The sequence below is a fragment of the Berghia stephanieae genome, chromosome 8, assembly GCF_034508935.2.
Source record: "Berghia stephanieae isolate SIO BIC M18660-M18661 chromosome 8, UCSD_Bste_1.3, whole genome shotgun sequence".
NCBI lineage: Eukaryota > Metazoa > Mollusca > Gastropoda > Nudibranchia > Aeolidiidae > Berghia > Berghia stephanieae.
Genome location: NC_088367.1, coordinates 50,542,398 through 50,567,397, shown reverse-complemented (window position 1 = coordinate 50,567,397; position 25,000 = coordinate 50,542,398). Strand labels below are relative to the sequence as shown.

At 34.4% G+C, this 25,000-nt stretch overlaps 1 protein-coding gene across 4 annotated transcripts in view; it reads right to left on the bottom strand.

Annotated features, from left to right (window-relative positions):
- LOC144978819 (farnesyl pyrophosphate synthase-like) overlaps nucleotides 1-24,177 on the bottom strand; it is a 24,274-nt gene extending 97 nt beyond the window's left edge. The window contains exons 1-9 of one of the 4 annotated variants that reach the window (XM_078925355.1): nucleotides 23,942-24,177; nucleotides 15,735-15,948; nucleotides 13,300-13,434; nucleotides 12,279-12,359; nucleotides 10,874-10,996; nucleotides 10,425-10,589; nucleotides 8,755-8,832; nucleotides 6,830-6,964; nucleotides 1-5,765 (exon numbers count right to left, since the gene is read on the bottom strand). The exon at nucleotides 1-5,765 is cut by the window's left edge and continues 97 nt beyond it. In XM_078925355.1, coding sequence (XP_078781481.1) covers nucleotides 5,565-5,765; nucleotides 6,830-6,964; nucleotides 8,755-8,832; nucleotides 10,425-10,589; nucleotides 10,874-10,996; nucleotides 12,279-12,359; nucleotides 13,300-13,434; nucleotides 15,735-15,899 — 1,083 coding nt within the window. In that variant the 5' untranslated portion in view covers nucleotides 15,900-15,948; nucleotides 23,942-24,177 and the 3' untranslated portion in view covers nucleotides 1-5,564. Of the gene's footprint in view, nucleotides 5,766-6,829; nucleotides 6,965-8,754; nucleotides 8,833-10,424; nucleotides 10,590-10,873; nucleotides 10,997-12,278; nucleotides 12,360-13,299; nucleotides 13,435-15,734; nucleotides 15,949-17,597; nucleotides 17,617-17,934; nucleotides 18,434-23,771; nucleotides 23,874-23,941 lie in introns of those variants that run through there. The other 3 variants (XM_078925354.1, XM_078925353.1, XM_078925356.1) reach the window with 3 other exon arrangements.
- Nucleotides 24,178-25,000: the final 823 nt, after the last annotated feature.

Genomic DNA, 25,000 nt, shown 5'->3' with positions numbered 1-25,000 from the left:
ACTAAAATCCCCCTTGTTTTAAACGATACAAATGATCAAATACAGTAATAATTATTTTAAAAAAGAAACTAAATAAAAAAATATATTGTTTGGTTCTCAAATATTCCTAATATCATCATTATTTGACTGTGCAACCAACAAATTTCTTTGGAACTTGATAAATGCTGTAAATCAATATAATACATTTGTGGTAAAACGATATTATCACAAAGCAGTATAACATATTACAGTTTTAAAGTGCTAAGTATTATTCTAGTTTGCTTGTTTGTTTGATTTTAAAGGGTTTTACAGCGCTTGCAACACATTTAGGTCATGTCAGCGCCAGTAATAAGGAAGAAAATGGGATAGTGAAAGGGTTCTAGATGTACAATTAAAAGGACTTGAGGGAAAAGTAAGACAAAGGGGAATAATTTAAATACGGAACAGATATAGATTCCAAGAGCACGCTATTTATGTACTTAGTTTGAGATCACCAAAATGTCTCAACCAGACAACAGCACAATATTCCACTAAGAGGAATACACTCAAATGTTTACATTATATATTCAAAATAACAAAAAGAACAATACATAATAGAGAGATGATTTACAAGATAAAAAATACTATCCCCAAAAACTCTAACTATACATTTGAGACAGGGCATCCAGCCAGGGCCAGGACAAAACAAATTTATCTCATTCCAAGACGAAGATAGAAAGCATGTTGGAAAACAGACATAAGGGGAAAGAAGACACAGTAAGTGTCTCCCTGCCCACTATGGGAGTCTATAGGTGAGTATGGAGTAGGAAGTAATGAAAATTGATAGTTACAGTAATCGTCATTGACTTCATGTATTAGCGTAGGAGACAAGTTTCACATACTATCCATCGAATCAGAAGAAAAAAAAGTATCTACATATGCATAGTTATGAAGGATTCTACATCCTGTCGCATGTGCTAAAATCATTATTTATCCCATTAGTTATTTCTAGTAGTTTGGTAAAATACATACAAAAAAATACATCTTATCACATAATATTTGGTAAACTTGATTTTTTTGTAACACTAAGGCTCTGAAACTACTAGGCCAATCCAATCGTCACCAAATTTTACATGGCCGCTGATTACAGTTGACAAGAAGATGTTTGAGCTTGTATTATGAAAGTGATTAGACTTAATAATGATTTTAAAATAATATATATTTCCACTAAAAACACATTACTGGATACTCAAAACAAAACATTTTTTTTCTCAATCTCGACTGAAAATATCAATAGATTAAACTGACTCTTAAATTGTCAAAAAGCCTCAAACCTAAGACTTCAGGACTGTGAGAGACATTTTTAGAAGTTGAGGGTCTTTTTTTTTTCTTCTTTTTTTTTTGCGACCTCTGTTTGCGACCCCCCTCCCAAAAACAAATTTCAAAACCCGACAAACAAGAACAAAAAAAACAAACCCAAAACGATTGTACATTGTCAGTGGACTACAGAATATAAAATAATGGACCGCGATTTCCTAAATTCCTCCCCTTTGCTAAAATTTTATTTAAAAGCCTGAAATTTCTTTCACGGAAAGAGATTATCATATGAAAATATTTCGTGGCTGGGAATCTGCCTAACAAATAATGACGTGGACAGGTAAGGAATCTATAATAAAAGCATGGAGCCCCGAGCATCCTTTATAATTCGGGATCGTCCACTTGTTCTAAAAACGGCCCAATTATGGCTGATATGTTATTTAATCTGTTGTTTACCCTCGAAAATGGCACAAAAGAATGAGAAAAAATGACTCAAGAGAATTAGGGACTTAAATAATAAATTAAATATGTGGATGCTCTTAAATGGGTCATAATAACAAATTTTTAAAAAACCAATAAAAAACCCAGCAAATCTTATCTTTTCAACTTCCAATAAAACAATATGGACAAAATATTAATTGAAAACTATTTAAAAAATTCAATAATTCTATCATTCATTCAATACGATTAAAAACACCATGCTGCTGTGTAAAGCTCAAAAATATTATTTTCCAATATTCAATTTGTAATTTTAAGTTGTAATTATGCGATTATGGTACATGGATGGTTAAAAACTCAGAGAAGGAAGTCCAACAAACTAGTTAAATATAGCATCACGTAATTTGTCACTGACAAAAGATTCAATAACTCAATTGTAATTTTTGTTAGGACAGACAGTAAAATGGAAAACACCCATGTCCAGTCAGTAAGATGTTGAGGTGAACTGAACGCTGACCAACACATTTTTAGTTATACAAATATCTGATGCTGGAGAGAACAACTATGGATAGAATGAAGTTGACGTCACTCAGGTCTTTGTTGTTGCTTTTTGCCATTCACGTTTATGAGTAATTCTCACTAAACTGTGTTAACCAGACTATAAAAGTTCAAGGATACACATAGTTTTGTGTGTTGGTCCATTATATTTCCGGATGGCAATGCTGTGAGCTTCTTAGCCAAGTGCATACTATCTACAGTCTCTTGCAAAAATCTTTTTCTATAATTATTCCTTTTAATAAAGCAGATTATCCAGGAATACAAGTTTTACAATAACAATAACTAAATTGTTATTTATGAATCTAAAGCTCTAAATACTAAATTCTTCCACCCGTTAAAAAGGGGGATAAATCTCCTCCCCCTCCTTCTCCCAAAATAAAATTATCACGGCATACTGACTCCAATTTCCACTCAATTATCTATACTCGCATCTCACCTAAAAGCACAACGCACGCTGATCACAATTCATATTATTACACACTTAATAATCCAATGCACACATAGTAAAAGCTGTTTGATCTCTATGTAATTTACATATTGAGTAAAATCGAAATGAACACACGATACATGGGTGTGGTGGGAGTAAAACAGTTGTATATAAGAATTTTAAAATTCAAAGTGTAAGGACAAAAAGATAAAATGGATTTCAAAGACAAGCTTCGTAATGGATTAAGAAAAATGGTTGATTTGAGACTAAGTTATGTAAATTAAATGGAGTCATGAAGCAAAATCAAAATGGAGGCATGAAGCAAAATAAATGGAGTCATGAAGCAAAATCAAAATGGAGGCATGAAGCAAAATAAATGGAGGAAGGGGGGGGGGGGGTTGATATTATTTCAATATTTGTTATAATAGTGGTTCTTAGGAGCATGACTGAACTTTATAGAACTTTTCTCGGTCGTATGAACACTGTGCTGGAAACTTAAGATCCTATTTGCAACTTTGCGGCACTGAACTATAGCTTGTGCTTGGGGTTATCAGTTTGTTTTATTTTCAAGATATAAACAAAAGAAATGTTTTCCAGAGAATTAATACAGGGAATTTATTTTATTTATTATTTATGTTCTAAAACTTTAGGAGGAAAGGTGATAAGCGTTTTACATTAAAAATGTAACTTTTGATATTATACAAAAAAAAGGGAGATGCTTTAATTTCTATGATTTTCTGACGAAACAAACATTCCAAAACATCTGATATAAAAATAAAACAAAAACTCATTACTGTGACAAGCATTTGGCTAAAATTCTTTCCACCCCTTAGCTCTTTTGTATCAATGCATGTATACAATCAAACAAATCTATTTGATCTCCATTCGTTGCTGAGCTCAAGACAGTTAACCCTATTCGTACGTTGGGGCTGATTTTGTTTCCCCATGACAATATATCATAGTAAAATAAAGAACTATCCCTATTCGTATGTCAGGGGCGATTTGATTTTGTTAATCCATGACAATATATCATAGTAAAATAAAGAACTAGTTTTTCATATAGGATAATTCTTTAGTTTACTGTCATGGGGTAACAAAATGAACTCCAACGTAGGAATACGGTTAAATAAACAAAAAGGTAAGTATAAAAAAAAATAAAAATGAATTACCTAAAAAAATATAGAATGTTACAGTTATCATTAAATTAAAAAAGATTGGAACGGATTTGCATGAAAATTGTTAGAGGATCAATGCATCCAATGAAATGCAAAACATAAAACAAATGAAATGAATCTAACGAGGACGTCACTGATGATCTCTAGTCACACGCTTGTCACTCAAGGGAAAAAACTCTTGCGTGTCATGTGGAGGACGATCCTTTTCTAGAAACGTCCCAACCCTCTGGAACCAAAAGATATACGACGCTCTTCATTGGAAGATATGTTCTGTTTAAAAAGCATCTTAAGACTTTGTTATTTTCCAAATTGAATTGTTGATGTCCCCATAAAACGCTCTCCTCGTGATATATGGAAGAGCCCTTAACAAATATAATATATTATCATTATTATCACAATTATATCAGGAGTCGACTTTCAAAACATGCCGTTGCATTTTCATCATTCGTAAAAAAAACTGCAATTTTCTTTTTGGTAATTTATTTAGCAACCTCAAGAGCAGGGTTGCCAGTTCAGGAGGCAAAAATTTACTGAACTTTGACACGAATACATCGACTGACCACTATCTGAGCATTGAACTTCAGTAAAAAAAGACATTATGTACTAACTTTTTTTTCCATTCAGAAGGAGATTGGAAAATATACTGAGGTGTTTTTAACACGCTGAATTCCGTAACTATCCGGAAAATTGGCAACCTTGTTAAGAGGAAAATACTTGTCTATTTTCTTTGCCTCATACAACAATGCTTGAAGGGTTTGTAAATATCTAACTTTCTCTGGGTAATGCAAAGGTTGCTGCTTGAAGCTTGAAGAAATAATTAACAATGTCAAGTTGAATGTAAGTTTAAATCTAATAAACAAAAACAGATAATGTGGACGTTTGGGTTTCCCCTTTATCAACAAAACAGGATGAATGAAACACTACAGACGAATGAGATAATAAACAACATCATTATCACATATTATCTCATTCATTGGTTACATCTTCTTCTGACCTCGGCACAGACCTTTGGCTCACTCCAGGTAAGATTGGAGATGCACAAATCTTAGTGAAGGTTTCTCCTCCAAGTCTGTTTCGGACCACAACCCTGTTTCCTCTTGTCCTGCGGGTTCCATTCGAAAGTCTGATTTGTTATATTACAGGGTTTAGATACCTATTCAAAAAAACAAATTCCTTGATCCCTTCCATTAAAAGAAAACATGTATAAATACAAATATGATCAATTGCTTCTTAAGTAATCACAAGAAGTCTGCAAGTTCTGAAGTATTGATAAGATGTGTCAGTGCATGACATAATCAGTCGGAAGGTAAAAATTTTGGATTTCCATTTTTTTTGGTTTATTTTCTAAAAGAAAATGCTCCCCAAAGCATTTTAATCTTTATTTGAAGTAAATCGGGTGATTTTCATGAAGTTATGGTCAAATGTATGGGAAAGGTATTTCATACTTTTTCAACTTGACTAGCTGTAAAAAAATATTTAGAAGTGAAATTAAACTTTGATTGTTCCCGAAGATGTACAAAAAGGGTTGCTTTAATCATTTATGACAAGAACTCATTTTGGAAAAAAACTGACCTTCTAACTAAACCTGACAATATATCAGTTCAAACCTTTTCACCATCCGACTGATTATGTCATTCACTGTATCATATAATGTATGAAAAAAAGGTACCAAACCAAAGCTAGGCACCAATTTATTTGTTCCGCTTGTAAATCTTATTGGCATAGTTTATGAACACTTCTTTAGGTAAGTCGCCACTTAATTTGTTGATAAGGACCATCAATTCCTGATAACTGTTTTCCTCGTACTGTTTGTAAACGGTCTGTAGGTCGAGTTCCTTGTAAATATCTTTCACCCTCTGCACACATTCTTTATCCCAACGTCCATAATTTGCCTGAAGAAGAGAATCAAAAAATGAGGATTTTTCTTTTATATATTTATTCATTTATACATTTTTTTTCCAAACTCAACCACAACTTCCGAATTTGAAACCTCAGTGCATTACAAGCGTATGTGTCTCATCCCACGTGTTAATGGGGTTAAACAATCGTGACATCACCTCCCTTGTAATGACGCTTAGCAACTGGTTCTAAACAATGGGAACAATGGTGGACGCCATTAACTTCATCACCGCCCATATGAAATACTTCTCCAAGAAGCATAAAAATTTATCCACAAAAATAAAAAAACATTATAAATCTGATTATGTTTTGACTTTTATACATTCTGATCACATGACATGTGAAAAAGTTCTAGCCAGCTTGAATAATAAAAAGTAGTGATTTTGTTTAGAACCAAGCTGCTGGTTGCTGGGCGGACGTTACATCAGACTATTGAATCCTATTGTTGCTGTTGGCTAGGAATCCTTTGTAAAAAAATTTGATGGGATACTAAGCTGATAGAAGCTGTGGGCAGTATAAAGTAATAAACAAAAATGAATATAAAGAGCTTAAAAAATAGAACAAAATAACGAACACAGAACGTTTCGGGCTCAAAACCCTTCTTCAGCCAACAACAACAAAAAAACAAGAAAGACATATATACATTACTAAATACCAGATAATCGACAGAGATGACAGACCTACCAACTATCTCTGTCGTCTATCTGGAATTTAGTAATGTATTTATGTCTTTATTGTTTTTTTTATTGTTGGCTGAAGAAGGGTTTTGGGCCCGAATGTTCCATGTTTGGTATTTTGTTCTTTTTCGAAGCTGTTATATTCATTTTTGTTTCATGACTTTTTACAGCCTAGTATCCCATCAAAGGATTCCAAGCCAACAGCAACAATAGGATTCAATAGTCTGATGTCACGTCCGCCCAGCAACCAGCAGCTTGGTTCTAAACAAAATCAGTACTTTTGAAACTGTTATATTCAATTTTGTTAATTTCTTTTTAAAACTTTTTTGGAGTACATTAAGTCCTTATAAAAACTCCTTACAAAAATTGAAATAGTTTACCTTCAAGGCATCCTTCTGTTCCTGAGAAGCCCTTTCTAACGCCATGACAATCACCCATCCACATTTGTTGTCTTCTATGTCTGTTCCGATTTTACCGATGACTTCAGGGCTGCCATAGCAGTCCAGGTAGTCGTCCTGTTATCGTAGATGAGACGTAGAAAGAAGAAATGATATCGGATGGATGAGCAGAGTAGCTATGTGGTCTAGTGGTATGACACTCGCTTTCGGATCGGAAGGTCCTGGGTTCGAGCCTCGCTCGCTCGGCGCATAGTTGAGTCCTTGAAGAAGGCTCTTTACTCACATTCTCTCACCGTACTCAGGTGTAAAATGAGTACCAGGCCGTTAACAGCGTTGTCTCTGTCCGAAAAATTGTAACATCGCCTAGCAGGCATCATGTCTCGTCCTACATGTTAAATGTTGCTGTTGACCAGGGACCCCTTGTAAAGCGCTTTGAGCACGTTTAGTGGATATTGCGCTATATTAAAGCTCAAGCTCAAGTAGCCAATTTGGAATTTTGTAAATTCCTGATAATCAAGAAAAAAAAATCACGACTCTAGTCATTAAGAACAGACTGGATCCTCCGGCTTCTCCGGTTGTGATGGTCCAACAAAAGCCGGAATTTTTACAAAACATTTTGAGCACTTTCTTTTATCAGTACATTTTTTTTAAAATCTGTCCACTTTTAAATTTTGCGTCTTATTTAATCTCAACAGCAATAACAAGTTGTGCCTACTATGCTATACTATAACAATATTCCAAGATAGATACTTTGAAGTCGTACTCCACATAAATTGAACATTCACACAATTTCTTAAAGCTTTTAAAAATATTTTTGCCAGGAGTCAGGCCTGGAACCAGGAGCGGAAAAATTAAAAGTTTAAGTCAAAATTGTGGATTTAAATCAAATTGAATGTTCTCTAAGTGTGAGGGGGGTTAATACCATTCTTTTTATGGCAAAAATCTCCAAATTTAACATTCTGATCACTTTTGATTTTAAATTAAATTTTCACTGCATGTTTGTTTGATTGTTGAGGGTTTGCTGCGAATGCAACAAATTTAGGCCATTTCAGCACCAGTAAACAGGAAGAATATGGGATAGCAAACTTTTTTTTCTAGATTTACAATTTAAAGCACACAAGAAAAAGACAAAAGGGAATAGTTCGAATAGGGAGTAGATTTAGATTCCAAGAGCATACGATCATTGCGCCTAGTTTGCGATTACCTAAAAGTCTCATCCAGCCACAAGCAACAGGATCCCACTGAGAGGAACACACTCAAATGCTCACATTACACATTCAAAACCATAAATATAACAATATAAAACAGAAAGATGATTTATACGGAAAAAAGGAAAAAATTATCATGACTGTTTCCCTCTCAGCCGAGGACTCCGACAAGGGAAAGGACAAATTTCAATATATGTGTCAGTGCATGACATAATCAGTCGGAAGGTGAAAATTTTGGATTTGCATTTTCTGAAAGAATAAGCCCACCAGAGCATTTTAATCTTTATTTTAAGTAAACCGGATGATTTTTCATGAAGTTATGGTCAGATGTATGGGAAAGGTATCCAGCAACTTTTTCAAATTTCATACTTTTTCAACTTGACTAGCTGTAAAAAATATTTAGAAGTGAAATTAAACTTTGGAATTTCCTGAAGATGTACAAAAAGGGTAGATTTAATCATTTATGACAAGAACTCATTATTGATTAAAAAAATTGACCTTCTAACTAAACTTGGTTAAATCTCAGTTCAAACAGTTTCACCATCCGACTGATGATGTCATTCACTGTAACAAATATGATTGCAATGCATCAATTCATAGTAACAATTAATTAGCCAAATAAATAGCTTGTGTACAAGTCCTGAAGATCAAGTCGCTTAACAATATGTAAATATTATGTATTTCAAAAAGGATAATTACCTGTACTTGAAAAAAGTGGCCCATCTGTAACAAAATGGTTTTGGCATTACGGTGTGATTCCTCGTCCGATATACCGGCCTGAATAAATAACAAGAAAAAAACGATGACATTGCTGTTGATGAATCAAAGAAAAAAAAAGCAACAAAAATTCAAACAAAAAGAAAAAAAAAAAAAAAAAAGTGATGCAGGGGAGATAACCAGTAATTTTCAGTCTCATCTAGTGATATTAAAAATCAATTCATGGAACTGCTACAATAATGTGCATGGAGATATTTATTGATTTATGAAAGTGGTAATCAACAAATCTGTACATAAATAATCTATTTTGAATAATCTCAAAAATTGCGCCGTTCATGATGGTTTAAAAATTTGAATATGAAGAGAAAAATTAGAATTTGGCCAAATTTGGGTTTGAAAATAACAAAAAATAAGAAAAAAGAAGTGTAGTGTATGGTATAAATGGAAGATCAGGAGGATAGAGAACTCATCATATACATGGCGAATGCCACAGGGATGTAAAATGGACCCTGTGTAAACAGAAAACAAGAAATTCAAGATATACATGGGCAATGCTACAGGGAGTTAAAACTGATCTAGTGTAAACAGAAAACAAGAAATTCAAGATATACATGGGCAATGCTACAGGGAATTAAAACTGATCAAGTGTAAACAGAAAACAAGAAATTCAAGATATACATGGGCAATGCTACAGGGAATTAAAACTGATCTAGTGTAAACAGAAAACAAGAAATTCACGATATACATGGCTAATGCCAAAGGGGAGTAAACTGATCTAGTGTAAAAATTAAACAAGAACGTAACTCACCATATACATGGCCAATGCCAAAGGGGAGTAAACTGATTTAATGCAAATAGTAAACAAGAAAGTAACTCACCATATACATGGCCAATACCAAAGGGGAGTAAACTGATCTAGTGTAAAAATTAAACAAGAAACTAACTCACCATAAACATGGCCAATACAATACCAAAGGGGAGTAAACTGATCTAGTGTAAAGAGTAAACAAGAAACTAACTCACCATTTACATGGCCAATGCCAAAGGGGAGTAAACTGATCTAGTGTAAAAATTAAACAAGAACGTAACTCACAATATAAACGGTCAATGCCAAAAGGGAATTAACTGATTGTGTGTAAATAGTAAACAAGAAACTAACTCACCATGTACATGGCCAATGCCAAAGGGGAGTTAACTGATCTAGTGTAAAAATCAAACAAGAACGTAACTCACAATATAAACGGTCAATGCCAAAGGGTAGTTAACTGATTTTGTGTAAATAGAAACAAGAAACTAACTCACCATGTACATGGCCAATGCCAAAGGGGAGTAAACTGATCTAGTGTAAAAATTAAACAAGAACGTAACTCACCATATAAACGGTCAATGCCAAAGGGAAGTTACCTGATTTTGTGTAAATAGTAAACAAGAAACTAACTCACCATGTACATGGCCAATGCCAAAGGGGAGTAAACTGATTTTGTGTAAATAGTAAACAAGAAACTAACTCACCATGTACATGGCCAATGCCAAAGGGGAGTAAACTGATTTTGTGTAAATAGTAAATAAGAAACTAACTCACCATGTACATGGCCAATGCCAAAGGGGAGTAAACTGATTTTGTGTAAATAGTAAACAAGAAACTAACTCACCATGTACATGGCCAGTGCCACAGGAAGGTAAAACGAGTAGAAAGCCGTCTTCCATTTGACAATAGCGGCGTGTTTGGCCACGCTGAATTGGGTAAAATCTACTTTGGCCTCAGGAGGGGCAGTGGTTATGTCTAGGCATTGACCTGTCACTGTCTGAAAGGTGGTCTGGGAAATAATGATAATAATAATAATATTAATTATGATGATAATGATATAATAATATAATAATAATAATAATAATAATAATAATAATAATAATAATAATAATAATAATAATAATAATAATAATAATAATAATAATAATAATAATAATATAATAATAATAAAAACAAGAATAATAATAATAATAATAATAATAATAATAATAATAATAATAATAATAATAATAATAATAATAATAATAATAATAATAATAATAATAATAATAATAACAACAACAACAAAAATACCTCTAAAAACAATTCCATGATGTCAACATAGTATGGTTTGTCCCTCGTATACTTTTTCAGCAGCTGGTATACAGATCCTTCCAAGAAAAATGAGTCATTGATGGCGATCAACCCTACATCTTTCTGGAAAAAAAATAAATAAAAGCAGCAAATTGGACTTAATACATACATAAATAATTGAATGAAAGACAGCTTGAGCTTGTTAAAATACTTAATGAATGGTCCAAAATCTACAGCAACATTTAGCATATAAAATGTAACTGATACCATGAGAACAAAATTTTCCTTTTTTTTTTTTCAACAGGGAGAAAACAGTTACCGGCAAGGTGAGAAGATGTGAGAGGAAAGAGTATTTGTTTGTTTTTTGTTTGTTTTTAAGGGTTTTACGGCGCTTGCAACACATTTAGGTTATATCAGCGCCAGTAAAAAGGAAGAAAATGGGATAGTCGAAAGTTCTAGAATTACAATTAAAGCACCCAAGAGAGAGTAAGACAAAGGGGAATTGGGAACAAATAGGGATCAGATGTAGATTCCAAGAGCATACCATCAATGTACTAAGTTTGAGATCATCTATAAGTCTCATCCGGACAAAAGCACAAAATCCAACAAAGAGGAATACACTCAAATGCTTACATTATACATTCAAAATAAATATAATAATACATAACAAGAGAGATGATTTACAAGGAAAAAAATACCATCTCCCAAAACAATAACTATGCATTTGACTGTTTCCCTCCCAGCCAGGACTCCGACCAGGGCCAGGAAAAAAACTAAGTAATCTCATTCCAAGACAAGGACAGAAAGCATGTTGGAAAACAGATATAAGGGGATAGAAGACACAGTATGTACCTCCCTGCCTGCTATGGGAGGTCATATTTGTAAAGAACTTCCTGCCGAAGCCTCAGAAAGCCTCAGCCCATTCACTGTCAATATCTTTAATAGTGGTGCTTACATATTTAAAATTCAGAAGGTGCCATCAAAAGATCTTTTCTTTTTTAAAAAAAAAATAGGGCAGTTTTGAGATTTTTCTTAAACTTGTCCACTGAGGTCATTGTGGTATAGAATTCTAAATGGTTGGACTGTATTTCTCTGTCCCATCTGGGATTGACACGCGTGCGTTCGTTATCTTATAAGATGTGTCATCTCCCACACATCTATCGGGACACCATACAAGCAAAAATAAAGAAAAAGAGTATATTTGGATGGCAGTAAGGACAAGTACGAACAAAAATTAAATAATAATAATAAAACTAATAATAATAATAATAATATAATAATAATAATAATAATAATAATAATAATAATAATAATAATAATAATAATAATAATAATAATAATAACAATAATGCAGGATATAAAACTAAAACGGTCCTTAGTAGAAAAAGAACCATTTGTCCCTTACGTTTTTATACCAGCAAGGCTGACCCCTTCTAGTGAGAGAACTATCCATGATATCATCGGCTACTAAGAAGAAAGCCTGAAGCTGTGAAAAAGAGAAAGAAAAGGAGAAAATAAAACAACAACATGAAATGGTTTATGGGTTGGTAAGAAACAAACAACTAATTTAAAAAAAAAAAAAATTTAAAATTGAGATTTTATATAGCGCAATATCCACTAAATGTGCTCAAAATGCATTACAACAAGGGGTCCCTGGATAACAGCAACATTTAGGACGTGACATGATGAAGCCTGTTAGGCGATGTTACAATTTTTTTTTCGGACAGAGACAACACTGTTAACGACCAGGTACTCATTTTACACTTGAGTATGGTGAGAGAATGTGAGTAAAGATCCTTTTCCAAGGACTCAACTATGCGCTGAGTGAGGCTCGAACTTAGGTCCTTCCGATCCAAAAGCGAGTGTCATACCACTAGACCACATAGCCGCACTAATCTTAAAAAAAAAAAATAAAATCAAGCTGAGATATCAATTTGTGATCCTGAAAGTCTGCCATGAATTTCAAGGATCCAATCAGCTTCATTCGCTTGATACCAACAAGAAGACTGTCAAATTAATGGAACACATTGAGAAAACTTTGGCATAATATTTTGAAAAATAATAATAATAAAATTGAGCTTTTATATAGCGCATAATCCACTAAAAGCGCTTCACAACGGGTCCCTGACCAACAGCAACACTTAACATGTCGGACAAGACATGATTTTTATTAGGCGATAGTCGATAGTTAACGACTAGGTACTCATTTTTACACCTGAGTGCGGTGAGAGAATGTGAGTAAAGAGCCTTTTCCAAAGACTCGACTATGCGCCACGCAGGACAGGACTTTAATCCAGGACCCTCCAATCCAAAGGCGAGCGTCGACAACATAGCCACACAACATTACATTGTTTAAAGCAAGGGAATATTCTTTTTATTTAATGTCCAAATTTATTTGTTTTTTAAAATAGCGTAATTCAACTTACTAGTTCAACACACCATCCTAAAATACGAGCTATTTTCAAGTTTTCTTCAGTGGGGTTTTTGACAAACTGACGATAGGAAGCGACAACAGATATACCTCTGTTCTTCTTTCCAAATGGCACATTGTATTCCAAGACCTGTGATTACAATAAAAAGGACAATTAATACATTAAACTGCATTTTGCAAAAACTCCTTTGACTGGATGATACTAAGTAAAGACAATACCTACAACCTAAATCAGATTTCACATCTTTTCTTTCCCCTTCAGAGATACAAAAGCCAGAGCTAATCCCCGTTTCTGAGGTGTTAAGTGGCAAGAGCAATAGCTTGCTACCATCTGTATAGGACGGCAGTGTATCCCAAATTATTTTTTTACCCAATCTATATGACCTAGCTTCTACCCAATGACAAGAGAACAGAAAATATCTTGACTCTATACTGGATCAATACTTGTCCCCTCTGATTATAAGGTTAGTGTCTCTAACACTGAACAATAAAAAGGACCATACATTAGACTACATTCTGCAACAGGTGTACAATACCTACTACCTAAATCAGATTTCACATCTTTTCTTTCCCCTTCAGAGACACAAAAGCAAGAGCTAATCCCTGTTTCTGAGGTGTTAAGTGGCAAGAGCAATAGCTTGCTACCATCTGTATAGGACGGCAGTGTATCCCAAATTATTTTTTTACCCAATCTATATGACCTAGACTACCCAATGACAAGAGAACAGAAAATATCTTGACTCTATACTGGATCAATACTTGTCCCCGTTGATTATAAGGTTAGTGTCTCTAACACTGAACAATAAAAAAGACAATACATTAGACTACATTCTGTAAAAACTCCTTTGACGGGATGATGCCAAGTATAGACAAGACATACAACCTAAATCAGATTTCACATCTTTTCTTTCCCCTTCAGAGACACAAAAGACTCATAAAGCCAGAGCTAATCCCTGTTTCTGAGGTGCTAAGTAGCAAGATCAATGGCTTGCTACCATTTGTATAGGATGCCAGTGTATCCCAAATTATTTTTTACCCAATCTACATGACTTAGCTTCTACCCAATCACAAAGGAACAGAAAAAAAATCTTGACTCTATACTGGATCAAAGCTAAAGACTTGTTCCCTTTGATTATAAGGTGGGTTACTCTAAAACTCAACTATAAAAAAAGACAAGACTACATTCTGAAAAAACTCCTTTGACTGGATGATGGCAAGTATAGACAAGATTTACTACCTAAATCTCGTTTCACGTCGTGTCTCCTTCAGAGACGCAAAAGACTGATCCCTGTTTCTGAGGCGCTCAGTGGCATGATAATAGCTTGCTACCATCTATATCGGATGCCAGTATATCCCTAATTATTTTGGTATCTTTATGACCTAGCTCCTACCCAATCATATGGGGGAAGGAAAATATCTAGACTGTAAAGGGGATCAATACTAGTCCCCTCTGATTATAAGGTGGGTTGCTCTAACACTGAACCATCTCAATGTGACAAAAACTTTGGCTACCATTTTAGCTTGGATCAAAAACAGGTTTTGCTCTGTTTAAATTGTCAAAAGTAAAATATTTCAATGCCTTACAAAAAGTTCTGCTAATTCAATCATTTTTGAAAATAATTGAATAAATTTGCCAAAAATAGAGTTGTAATAAAATAACAATATCATTATCATCACCATCATTAATACAATACTACTAGTACTATTACTACAACTATTTTCTAATAATAATAATAATAATAATGATAATAATAATAATGATAATGACAATAATAATAATAATAATAATAATAATAATAATAATAATAATAATAATAATAATAATAATAATAATAATAATAATAATAATAATAATAATAATAATAATGATAATGACAATAATAATAATAATAATAATAATAATAATAATAATAATAATAATAATAATAATAATAATAATAATAATAATAATGATGATGACAATAATAATAATAATAATAATAATAATAATAATAATAATAATAATAATAATAATAATAATAATAATAATAATAATAATAATAATAATGACAACAACAACAACAACAAAGCAGGACTGATAAATCAAATAGATATGCGTGCTAGTATATACCACACAAAAAGAACTTCAAACAGGTTTTCTAATAACCTACAATCTAATTACAGCAGTCTTTTACTTGTAAGATGGTCAAAGAGTATTATCATAAATTGTACAATTATTAGAACCCTAATTATCTCACAATCTCATTGATTTTGATATTTTATTGCTTAAAAAATTATTTAAAAAAAAGAAAATTTGAAAAACTAAATCTAAAGAAATAACTCTGTGAAATCTTTATTTTAAAAATCCAAATAAACCCGGGGGAAACTTTAAAGCATAATTCCAACTGAAAAGACAAGAGTCTTTAAATAAACATATAAAAAATGTCGTACCTTTTTAAACCAATTCACAGCCTGAGAGATTTCAGGATCGTTTATCCCGTCTTTTGTCAATGTATCCACAAGAGCAGGGAAGAGCGCGTCGAATGCTTCCAGCTCTGTTGGGGCTTTATCATTACATTTATCAGACTCCTTTGAAACACCGTTGGTTCCGATCATGTTGGAAATTTGACTGGAATCAGATTTGATCCTCTTCGCCTTGGAACAGCTAAAAAAAAAAATATTTTAAAAATTGAGCTTTTATATAGACCAATATACACCAAATGTGCCCAAAAGCACTTTACAAGGAGTCCCTCACCTTTTATATAGAGCAATATCCACTAAACATGCCCAAAAGCACTTTACAAGGGGTCCCTGACCTTTAATATAGAGCAATATCCACTAAACATGCCCAAAGCACTTTACAAGGGTCCCTGACCTTTTATATAGAGCAATATCCACTAAACATGCCCAAAAGCACTTTACAAGGGGTCCCTGACCTTTTATATAGAGCAATATCCACTAAACATGCCCAAAAGCACTTTACAAGGGGTCCCTGCCCTTTTATATAGAGCAATATCCACTAAACATGCCCAAAAGCACTTTACAAGGGGTCACTGAGCTTTTATATAGACCAATATACACCAAATGTGCCCAAAAGCACTTTACAAGGAGTCCCTCACCAACAGCAACATTCAACATAAAGGACATGACATGACGCCTGCTAGGCGATATTACAATTATTTTCTTTTTCCGGACAGAGACAACGCTGTTAATGGCCAGGTACTCATTTTACACCTGAGTACGGTAGTAGAATGTGGGTAAAAGAGTCTTTTCCAAGGACTCAACTATGCGCTGAGAGAGGCTCAAACTCAGGACCTTCCGATCCAAAAGCGAGTGTCATACCATTAGACCACATAGCAGCACAAGCTAGGGTGAAATAGGAAAAAAAAAAAAAATTAAATCTCAATCTTCACCTATTACAGCTGACATTAAAAAAAAAAAACAGAATAACAATAGATAGAGAAAAAGTAATCTACATATTTAACTCTTTCAACACCATTGGCCGCACTGTGCGGCCAGAGCAGAATCTGTTTTACTGGCCAATGGCCACACAGTGTGGCCGGTCTTGAAAGGCAAAAACAATAATGTAATCCAATCGTATTTTGAACAAAAGTACTATAAATTGAAACAATGGTATCATTTCTTTCATCAGAACATTCATTTGGCCCTAAGGGGGGGTATTTTAATTGAGATTTTGCGCTGAATTCGAATGTCGCTTTGTCTTAGCTTGTCATTCTCATGCTGCCTCAATCAGGTGTCAGCCATTTTGTGACGAAAATTCGAATATAACCTCAGCGCTGAAAGAGTTAATCTCTTGCTCACAGACATGATACAAAACCACGTGTTGAAGGGAGGGGGGGGTGTCATACCATAATATGTCAATATTGAGGCGATGGGTGACATATATACGTCTTTGACATTAAAAACCAAGACGTCTTTGGAAAATGAATTTCATATTCTTTTTTTTTTTTTTTGGATTTATTTATTTTTGTTGTTTTATTTTTATTTTTTTTAATATTAATTTTAAACACTCACTTAGGAGTGTTTAAAATTAATGGTTTTAAAAAATTAATTAATTAATTAATTAATTAATTAATTAGAAAAAAAAAAAAAAGAAAAAAAGAAAGAATATGAAAAATCTTTAATTTTAAACACTCACTTAGGTCTGGTTCGGATAAGTAAACGCTCACTTAGGAAGGTTACAAAATAAATCATGTGGTCTAATAATAAATACCAAGTTGTCTTTGGATAATGAATTTCTTTTTTTGCTTGTTTTGCTTTTCTTATTAAGAAAAATGAATTTGTAAGACTTACTTTGGTAAGTTAAAAATAAATCAAAGTAAGAAATTAAGGAGCAGGCACCGGTGTAATATATATAAAAAGATCTGAACAAGTTTGTATGAAAGGTGCCAGACAAAGCAAGAAAGAAAAATACAAGAAAAAAAAACCATCCCACAAAATCAATCGACTGATTTTTGAGGATAGCTTTTTTTCTCTTGTTTTGTCTGGCACGTTTCATACACACTTGTTCAGTTCTTTAAAAATAAATCCTGTGGTCTAAACCAAGTTGTCTTTGGATGCCTTTGGATAATTAATGTCTACTTTATGCTTGTTTTGTTTTCTTCACGAAAAATGAATTTGAAACACTTACTTTGGTAAGTTAAAAATATATCCTGTGGACTTCTGGATTTGAGTGCGTTTATCTACACTGTTAAGAAGTCTCCAAAATGAAATATAGTTAGACAGTATACACACAACTCTTCCTTTGATTTGGATCATTTAGCGTCATGTGGATTACCCTATTTATATATTCAGATCCAATGGTTGAAAAACAGCAGTAGTCGTAGTGCGTCAGTGAATTAATTTGAATAGCATTGAAATCCTGTGACAAAAGCCCCAGTGTCGATTGACAGTTAGTTAGGATATCAAATGCTTTGGATACCGTATCAAATGTCCATTTTTGAATAGTAATGAATCATGAGAGTCCTCTTGGTTGCATGTCATCATCTGTCTCTTTCTTCTGGCTTACTATTTATTACTATTTTTTATGATATCACTAACATCTCATTACACAAATAGTGAGTATGATGAGTCATAATTATTGCCTTGCCGGTCGGTACTCACGCAATTCAGACTGTAACGTTCTGTCTCTGACAAGATGATCAGTTAATAATAATAATAATAATAATAATCAGGGGTGAGAATGACTGGTCACAAAAAAGGAGGAAATTTTTCATCGTGAAGATCATGACCCAGTCATGCGACCATAACCTATAAATTTGAATTTCACTAAAATTTACTGAGATGCGATCCAAAATTTGTCTTGCAGCAATTTCTGACACAACTCGGTGGAATTTCAAAAGTTGAAAGTGTAATTACAACATTTGGTGGTTGTAGTAGGGATGATGATAAGGTGGTGGTTGTAGTAATAACAGTGGTAGGGATGATGAGGTAGTGATTTTAGTAGTAGTATGGATGATTGTGTGGTGGTGGTTTTAGTAGCTGTGGTAGGAATGATGATGTGGTGGTAGTTGTAGTAGTAGTGGTGGTAGGGATGATGTTGTGGTGGTTGTAGTAGTAGTGGTGGTAGGGATGATGGTTTGGTGGTGGCTGTAGTAGTGGTGGTGGTAGGGATGATGTGGTGGTTGTAGTAGTGGTGGTGGTAGGGAAGACGGTTGTAGTTGTAGTAGTGGTAGGGATGATGATGAGGTGGTGGTTGTAGTAGTGGTAGTAGGGTTGATGGTGTGGTGGTGGTTGTAGTAGTAGTGGTGGTAGGGATGATGGTGTGGTGGTAGTTGTAGTAGTAGTGGTGGTAGGGATGATGTTAAATTTAAAATTTAAATTGAGCTTTTATATAGCGCAATATCCACTTAACGTGCTCAAAGCGCTTTTCAAGGGGTCCCTGGTCAACAGCAACATTTAACATGTAGGACGAGACATGACGCCCGTTAGGCGATATTACAATTTTTCGGACAAAGACAACGCTGTTAACGGCCAGGTACTCATTTTACACCTGAGTACGGTGAGACGATGTGAGTAAAGAGTCTTTTCCAAGGACTCAACTATGCGTCGAGCGAGGGTCGAACCCAGGACCTTCCGATCCGAAAGCGAGTGTCATACCACAAGACCACATAGCCGCTGTGGTGGTTGTAGTAGTAGTGGTGGTAGGGATGATGGTTTGGTGGTGGTTGTAGTAGTGGTGGTGGTAGGGATGATGTGGTGGTTGTAGTAGTGGTGGTGGTAGGGAAGACGGTTGTAGTTGTAGTAGTGGTAGGGATGATGATGAGGTGGTGGTTGTAGTAGTGGTAGTAGGGTTGATGGTGTGGTGGTGGTTGTAGTAGTAGTGGTGGTAGGGATGATGGTGTGGGGATGATGTGGTGCTATTTGTAGTAGTAGTGGTGGTAGGGATAATGATGTGGTGGTGATTGTAATAGTAGCGGTGGTAGGATGTTGATGCAGTGGTTTTGGTGAGTGTTTTTTTATTCAGTGGTGATAATAGCAATTTGTCAAAAAGGAGGAAAATTTCACGGTCTATCGATCAAACACAAGCAAAGAAACCTAGTAGTTATTCAGCTTATAAATACAACCCAAGAATCTCTCAAATTTAAAGCCATAGCCCAAAGGTAAAAAGAAAAAAGATTAAACTAAGCCAATCACCATTGCTTTGTTCTAATATATCATCTCTATATACCAGATGATTTAATGGATAGTTGCGAAAGAAAGAGAGATAGGGGTGGGGAGGAGAGACTTCTTTACCAGAATAACTTATGTATTGACATTTTGAATTCTATATCCAAAAAAAAAATAAAGAAGAAAAGAGAAATAGAAAGAAAGGCAAAGGGAAAAAAAAAAAAAAAAGAGAGAGAGAGAGAGAGAGAGAGAGAGAGAGAGAGAGAGAGAGAGAGAGAGAGAGAGAGAGAGAGAGAGAGAGAGAGAGAGAGAGAGAAAGAGATAGATTAAAAAGGCAATAGGTACCTACAACAGGGGGAAAAAGTCCAACCCCTTCCACCATCAACTAACTAATCAAAGAACAATACTGGTCTTCTGTGTCAATTGTGACATCTGGTGCCATACTGTCTGGCCCAACGTCATAAAAACGGGACCGTCACCAAATTTCACGAGACTGAGCACAGGTGTCAAAATATGACATAAGACATAATGGTGATTTTGTGGTTTTGAGGAAAATGTTTGACACGGCAAATTTGAAAAAGGAGGAAATGTGATGGGATGGGCGGAGATAAACTACCATTTAGGCGGAAATCCGCCTTTAGGCGGAAGATTCTCAGCCCTGAATAATAATAATAATAATAGATTTTTATTGTTCATAAATATGACAATTTGCCATTGAGTTACACTTGCTCTATGCTATATGATAACCATAATATTCAACGGACATTTCTACTTTTCCTACTCTTTCTCTATCTATATCTCTTTTCCTCTGACTCACACACATACACAAATACACCCATACACAAACACATACACACACACACATACACAAATACACAAACACATAAACACACACACACACAATATAGACAGATTCAAATTGTTTTCAATTTGATGTCATAAGAAGTTGTGGCATTGCCTTACGAAGGAGCATATCAATATGTGACTCATTGTGCCTGCATGGTAATATGTCACTATGAACTAGTTGAATATATGCTATATTAGTACAAGTATAAGAGTCAATACTAATTCAAATATTAGGGGGGGAGGGGTTATATATATATATATATATATATATATATATATATATATATATATATATATAGAGAGAGAGAGAGAGAGAGAGAGAGAGAGAGAGAGACAGAGAGAGAGAGAGAGAGAGAGAGAGAGAGAGAGAGAGAGAGAGAGAGAGAGAGAGAGAGAGAGAGAGAGAGAGAGACCATAACTTCATGAAAAATCACCCGATTTAATTTGAACAAGTAATAATCATCAACGGAGAAAGATTTTGCATGAACGAGAAACCTGATACCTGATTTTAAAAAAAAAAAGAAAAAAAGCTGTCCAAAAAAGCTGATTTGTAAAAATGCTTGAGGAATTGGAGTCAAGATTCATCTGATGTTTGGTAAGGGGGGGGGGGGGGGGGGGGGAGGGGGTGATAATGTAACATTTTATCTATGTTTTCATCTTTTTATAAAATAGAATAATAATGAACGGCCAACTTGATAACTGTAACATATGCCATGTCATTAAAGGTTTCAAACTCAATATAGAGTAAACATAAAATAAAAATAATCCACACTTTGTTGAAATTAAGCATTTTTAAAAACCATGAATATCTTTAAAAATATTAGGAACCTGTAAATACATCCTATTTTAACAATCAATTGTACAACCCTACATCAAAATCTGAAAACGAATGAATAAAATATGATTATTTTGTAAAGCATGAAAAAAAAAAAAATCAACATTAATATGCAGATTTCTAAATTATTCAATGATATTAATTTGCTTTTTATTAAAGCTATGAAATACAGTCGACTCTGCTTAATCGCACACCATTCGGGAGTTCGGGTTAGTGTGTTGATTGGGCAGAGTGTGTGATTAAGCGGAGAAGCTAAACACAGCATCTAAGCACCAGCTTTCATGTGCCATTCATGTTACCTTCCCCTTGAGTTTGCCACAGGCCTGTGGTCATCATGCTCTAGACATGGCTTCATCAAAATTGTGTTTTAAATTATTTTTTTGTTTGTTTTTTAAATTTCTTTTTCATGTTTTTATCAACAACAAAATGTGACATTATTGTTTGTAAGAATAGTAATTGTAAAGCGCTGACTGCTTTCTATTCTGTGCAAGCTGTTTATAAACCCTTGTCTCTAATCTTGCCAATCTTGGCAGATAACCTGTCGAGCAGTCTTCGTGGATGAAGCGATGTAATTTGTCCACCACGTCAAGTCTCTCAGTATTTGTCAGGGGTGATGTGTCACATTACGATGTCTCATCCTCATCTTCATTATCCAGGCATTGTCTTTTGTGTGACTGAATGGAGTCCAGAAGCTCCTGAGATGTCAGTTCACCGCTGATGGGTATATTGTTGTCCATTGTAACGAATCAGCTTTATTCATTAAATTAAATGAACATATGGACAAACTCAATGTGTATAAGGACCTTATGGATAAATTAAAAGATGAGACGCAAGATCTCTCTGTAATCTTTTCTTACTGTTCATGGCCCAGTAGAGAAAAACAGTATAGAGGTAGAGAGTTGCAATTGAGTGGTCAGACAACGTAAACAAACACCCAGCATCGAGTGTACTGAGATAACGTTTCATACCTTGTCATTAGCCCATCATGCCAGGTATCCCTTTGTTGTTGGTCAAAAAGTGGGTCTGAACTAGTTGGGGTCAAAAGGACAGCAGAATCGCATTGACGGGAATGCTTTTCACACATGATACGATATTAATGTGCGAAAATAGTTTAATGAGAAACCCATATTCATTACTTTTTTTTTGGTGTATGTAGTTTTTAGATATTTTTCCCCAATCAAGCTGTTTTGCAATCCATAATTAGCATTTTTGTGCCAACCCCCCTCCTCCTCCCAAATCAAATTTCATGTGTTTCATTTATAAATTTTAGTTGTGTTTCCGTGCTTGCCAAGTTTTAAGGTTATATCACCATTCGTTATAAACACAATGGGAGAGGTACAATAGAAAAGGAGAATAGATCAGATCTTAGGTTTGGTCTTGGCTGCAATTACAAGTGTCAAAGTCAAGTCAACGTAAAAAAGGACAAGGACTAGGACAAAAGAACAAACTTGCCGTTTAAACATCCGAAAAAAAATCTTTAGTCAGCGAATTGTTGAGACGTGGAATAGCCTGCCATGAAAAAATAGTTATAGTACCAACATAAACAGCTTTAAAAGCCAAATTGACAGTTTCCTGCAGGATCTAAATACAGTAACTGTAACTGTAACCGAGTTGGTGGAGACAGATCCAAAGACCATCGGCCACCGGCCCTCTACGATAAACTCATACTCAAGAGATGCAACCCATTTATCTAAACTGATACTACTATAATTTCTAGGATGATAATATGACAAATTATTTCTAATATTACATAAACACTACTTTAATAAATAGATATGAAAGAAAGAACATAAATTTGATGGCGTGTGGTCCGAGAGCAGTTTTTATTTTCTTTTTCATTCGTTCCATTTTCTGTTTGATTAGCCAGCCCATAAGCAAAGAATAGAATGAATGGAGCGGAATAAATGTCCTTCATTAATTTACAAAATAGCTGTCAACATGTAAACTTTATATTTTCAGCGCAAGTCTAGCTATCTTAGTCACAGAATCAGAATCAGTCCTCGGAATAAAAAACCGGGAATTCCCGACACTCGCAGCCGGTCATCGGTAGGATAAATTTTCTAACCGCCTATTACAGGTCTCATGGTTTCTTTCTCAACAATTTAGAATGAAAGCATCTTCCAGTATCCTATCTTTTGTAAAATGGATAAGAACAGTGAACTATATTTTCAACAAACCTCTCGCTGTCATTATATTTGTTTGTAGCAGTCTCCATACCCCATGGCACCAACAAACGGAAACGACAACACGGGTAGATCGTAAAATTGAATCATCGCTTTTACTTTCCAAATATGGAATGATAACACATTACTCATTACACATTATACCACCTCAGTCATTAGCCTACCTGAAATTATCGTATCATATTTCGTCGCTAATTATCAAATCAATGTTGAAAGATACAAATTGTTTATTTTTCACATCTTTGGAATATTAATAAACGTAAATTGAGTTGATACACACGGCAAATTTGTAGATAGATCTAATATCGGTAAATGAAGATCTGTTTTAAAATCTAATACTCGCCCATCTTTTCCACGAAAGATCTTATGACCTTGCCCCAGGAATGACTTGGTAATGAGCGAGATCGCATTTTGACCCTTGGTAAAATGACGTAACGTGCTTTAATTACAAATCCCCCCAGATACCCTAATTGCGTTGTATCATGATACGCTTCAAAAATCACAACAGAAATGTTGGGTAATTTCAATCGACATCCTATTATTAAAAAGCCACTGGTTTCGAAGAGTACTAACGTGCACTTATTTGCATAGATTTTAACACGTCGAAGAGTGCACATGGAGAAGAAATGAAAATAAATTAACAATACAAATTTTAATGGTATTCCGAACTGGATCTGGATCTAAATATACTTTTCTTTTATAACGTTTTCCTCGAGAAAAAAAATCGTACAAAATATGAGATTTTCTTCAGGGTCAGCGCGGCACAGCGGTGTTGTATGTATGTATCATGTATGGCCTTGAACGAGTCACCTCAACCCCTCGGAGATAAATAAAAGCAATTTTCATTACAGCAAATTTTTGGGCTTGTGTGCATCTTCCGCTTTACGAGGATCCTAGAGTTAATTTATGTTAAGACGAGTAACCATCCCAACATCAAAAACAGACGCCCACCTGTATTCGTTTTTCCCTTCCACTGCCCGACTATGGAATAGCCTCCCAGCTAAAGTGGCTGAAAACGGTTGCCAACATGCCTTCACGCGATTGCTAGAGATCACAACGTGACTTTTTAATCTATGTATTTTTTTTTTTCTATTAGTATTATGTGCAGAGTTTTAACAAGTTTATAATGTAAAACCCTATAAACTGTGGAGTGATCCTCGACAATATTGGAGGTTTCCACAAGACGAAGAGAAGAAGAAGAAGAAGAAGAAGAAGAAGAAGAA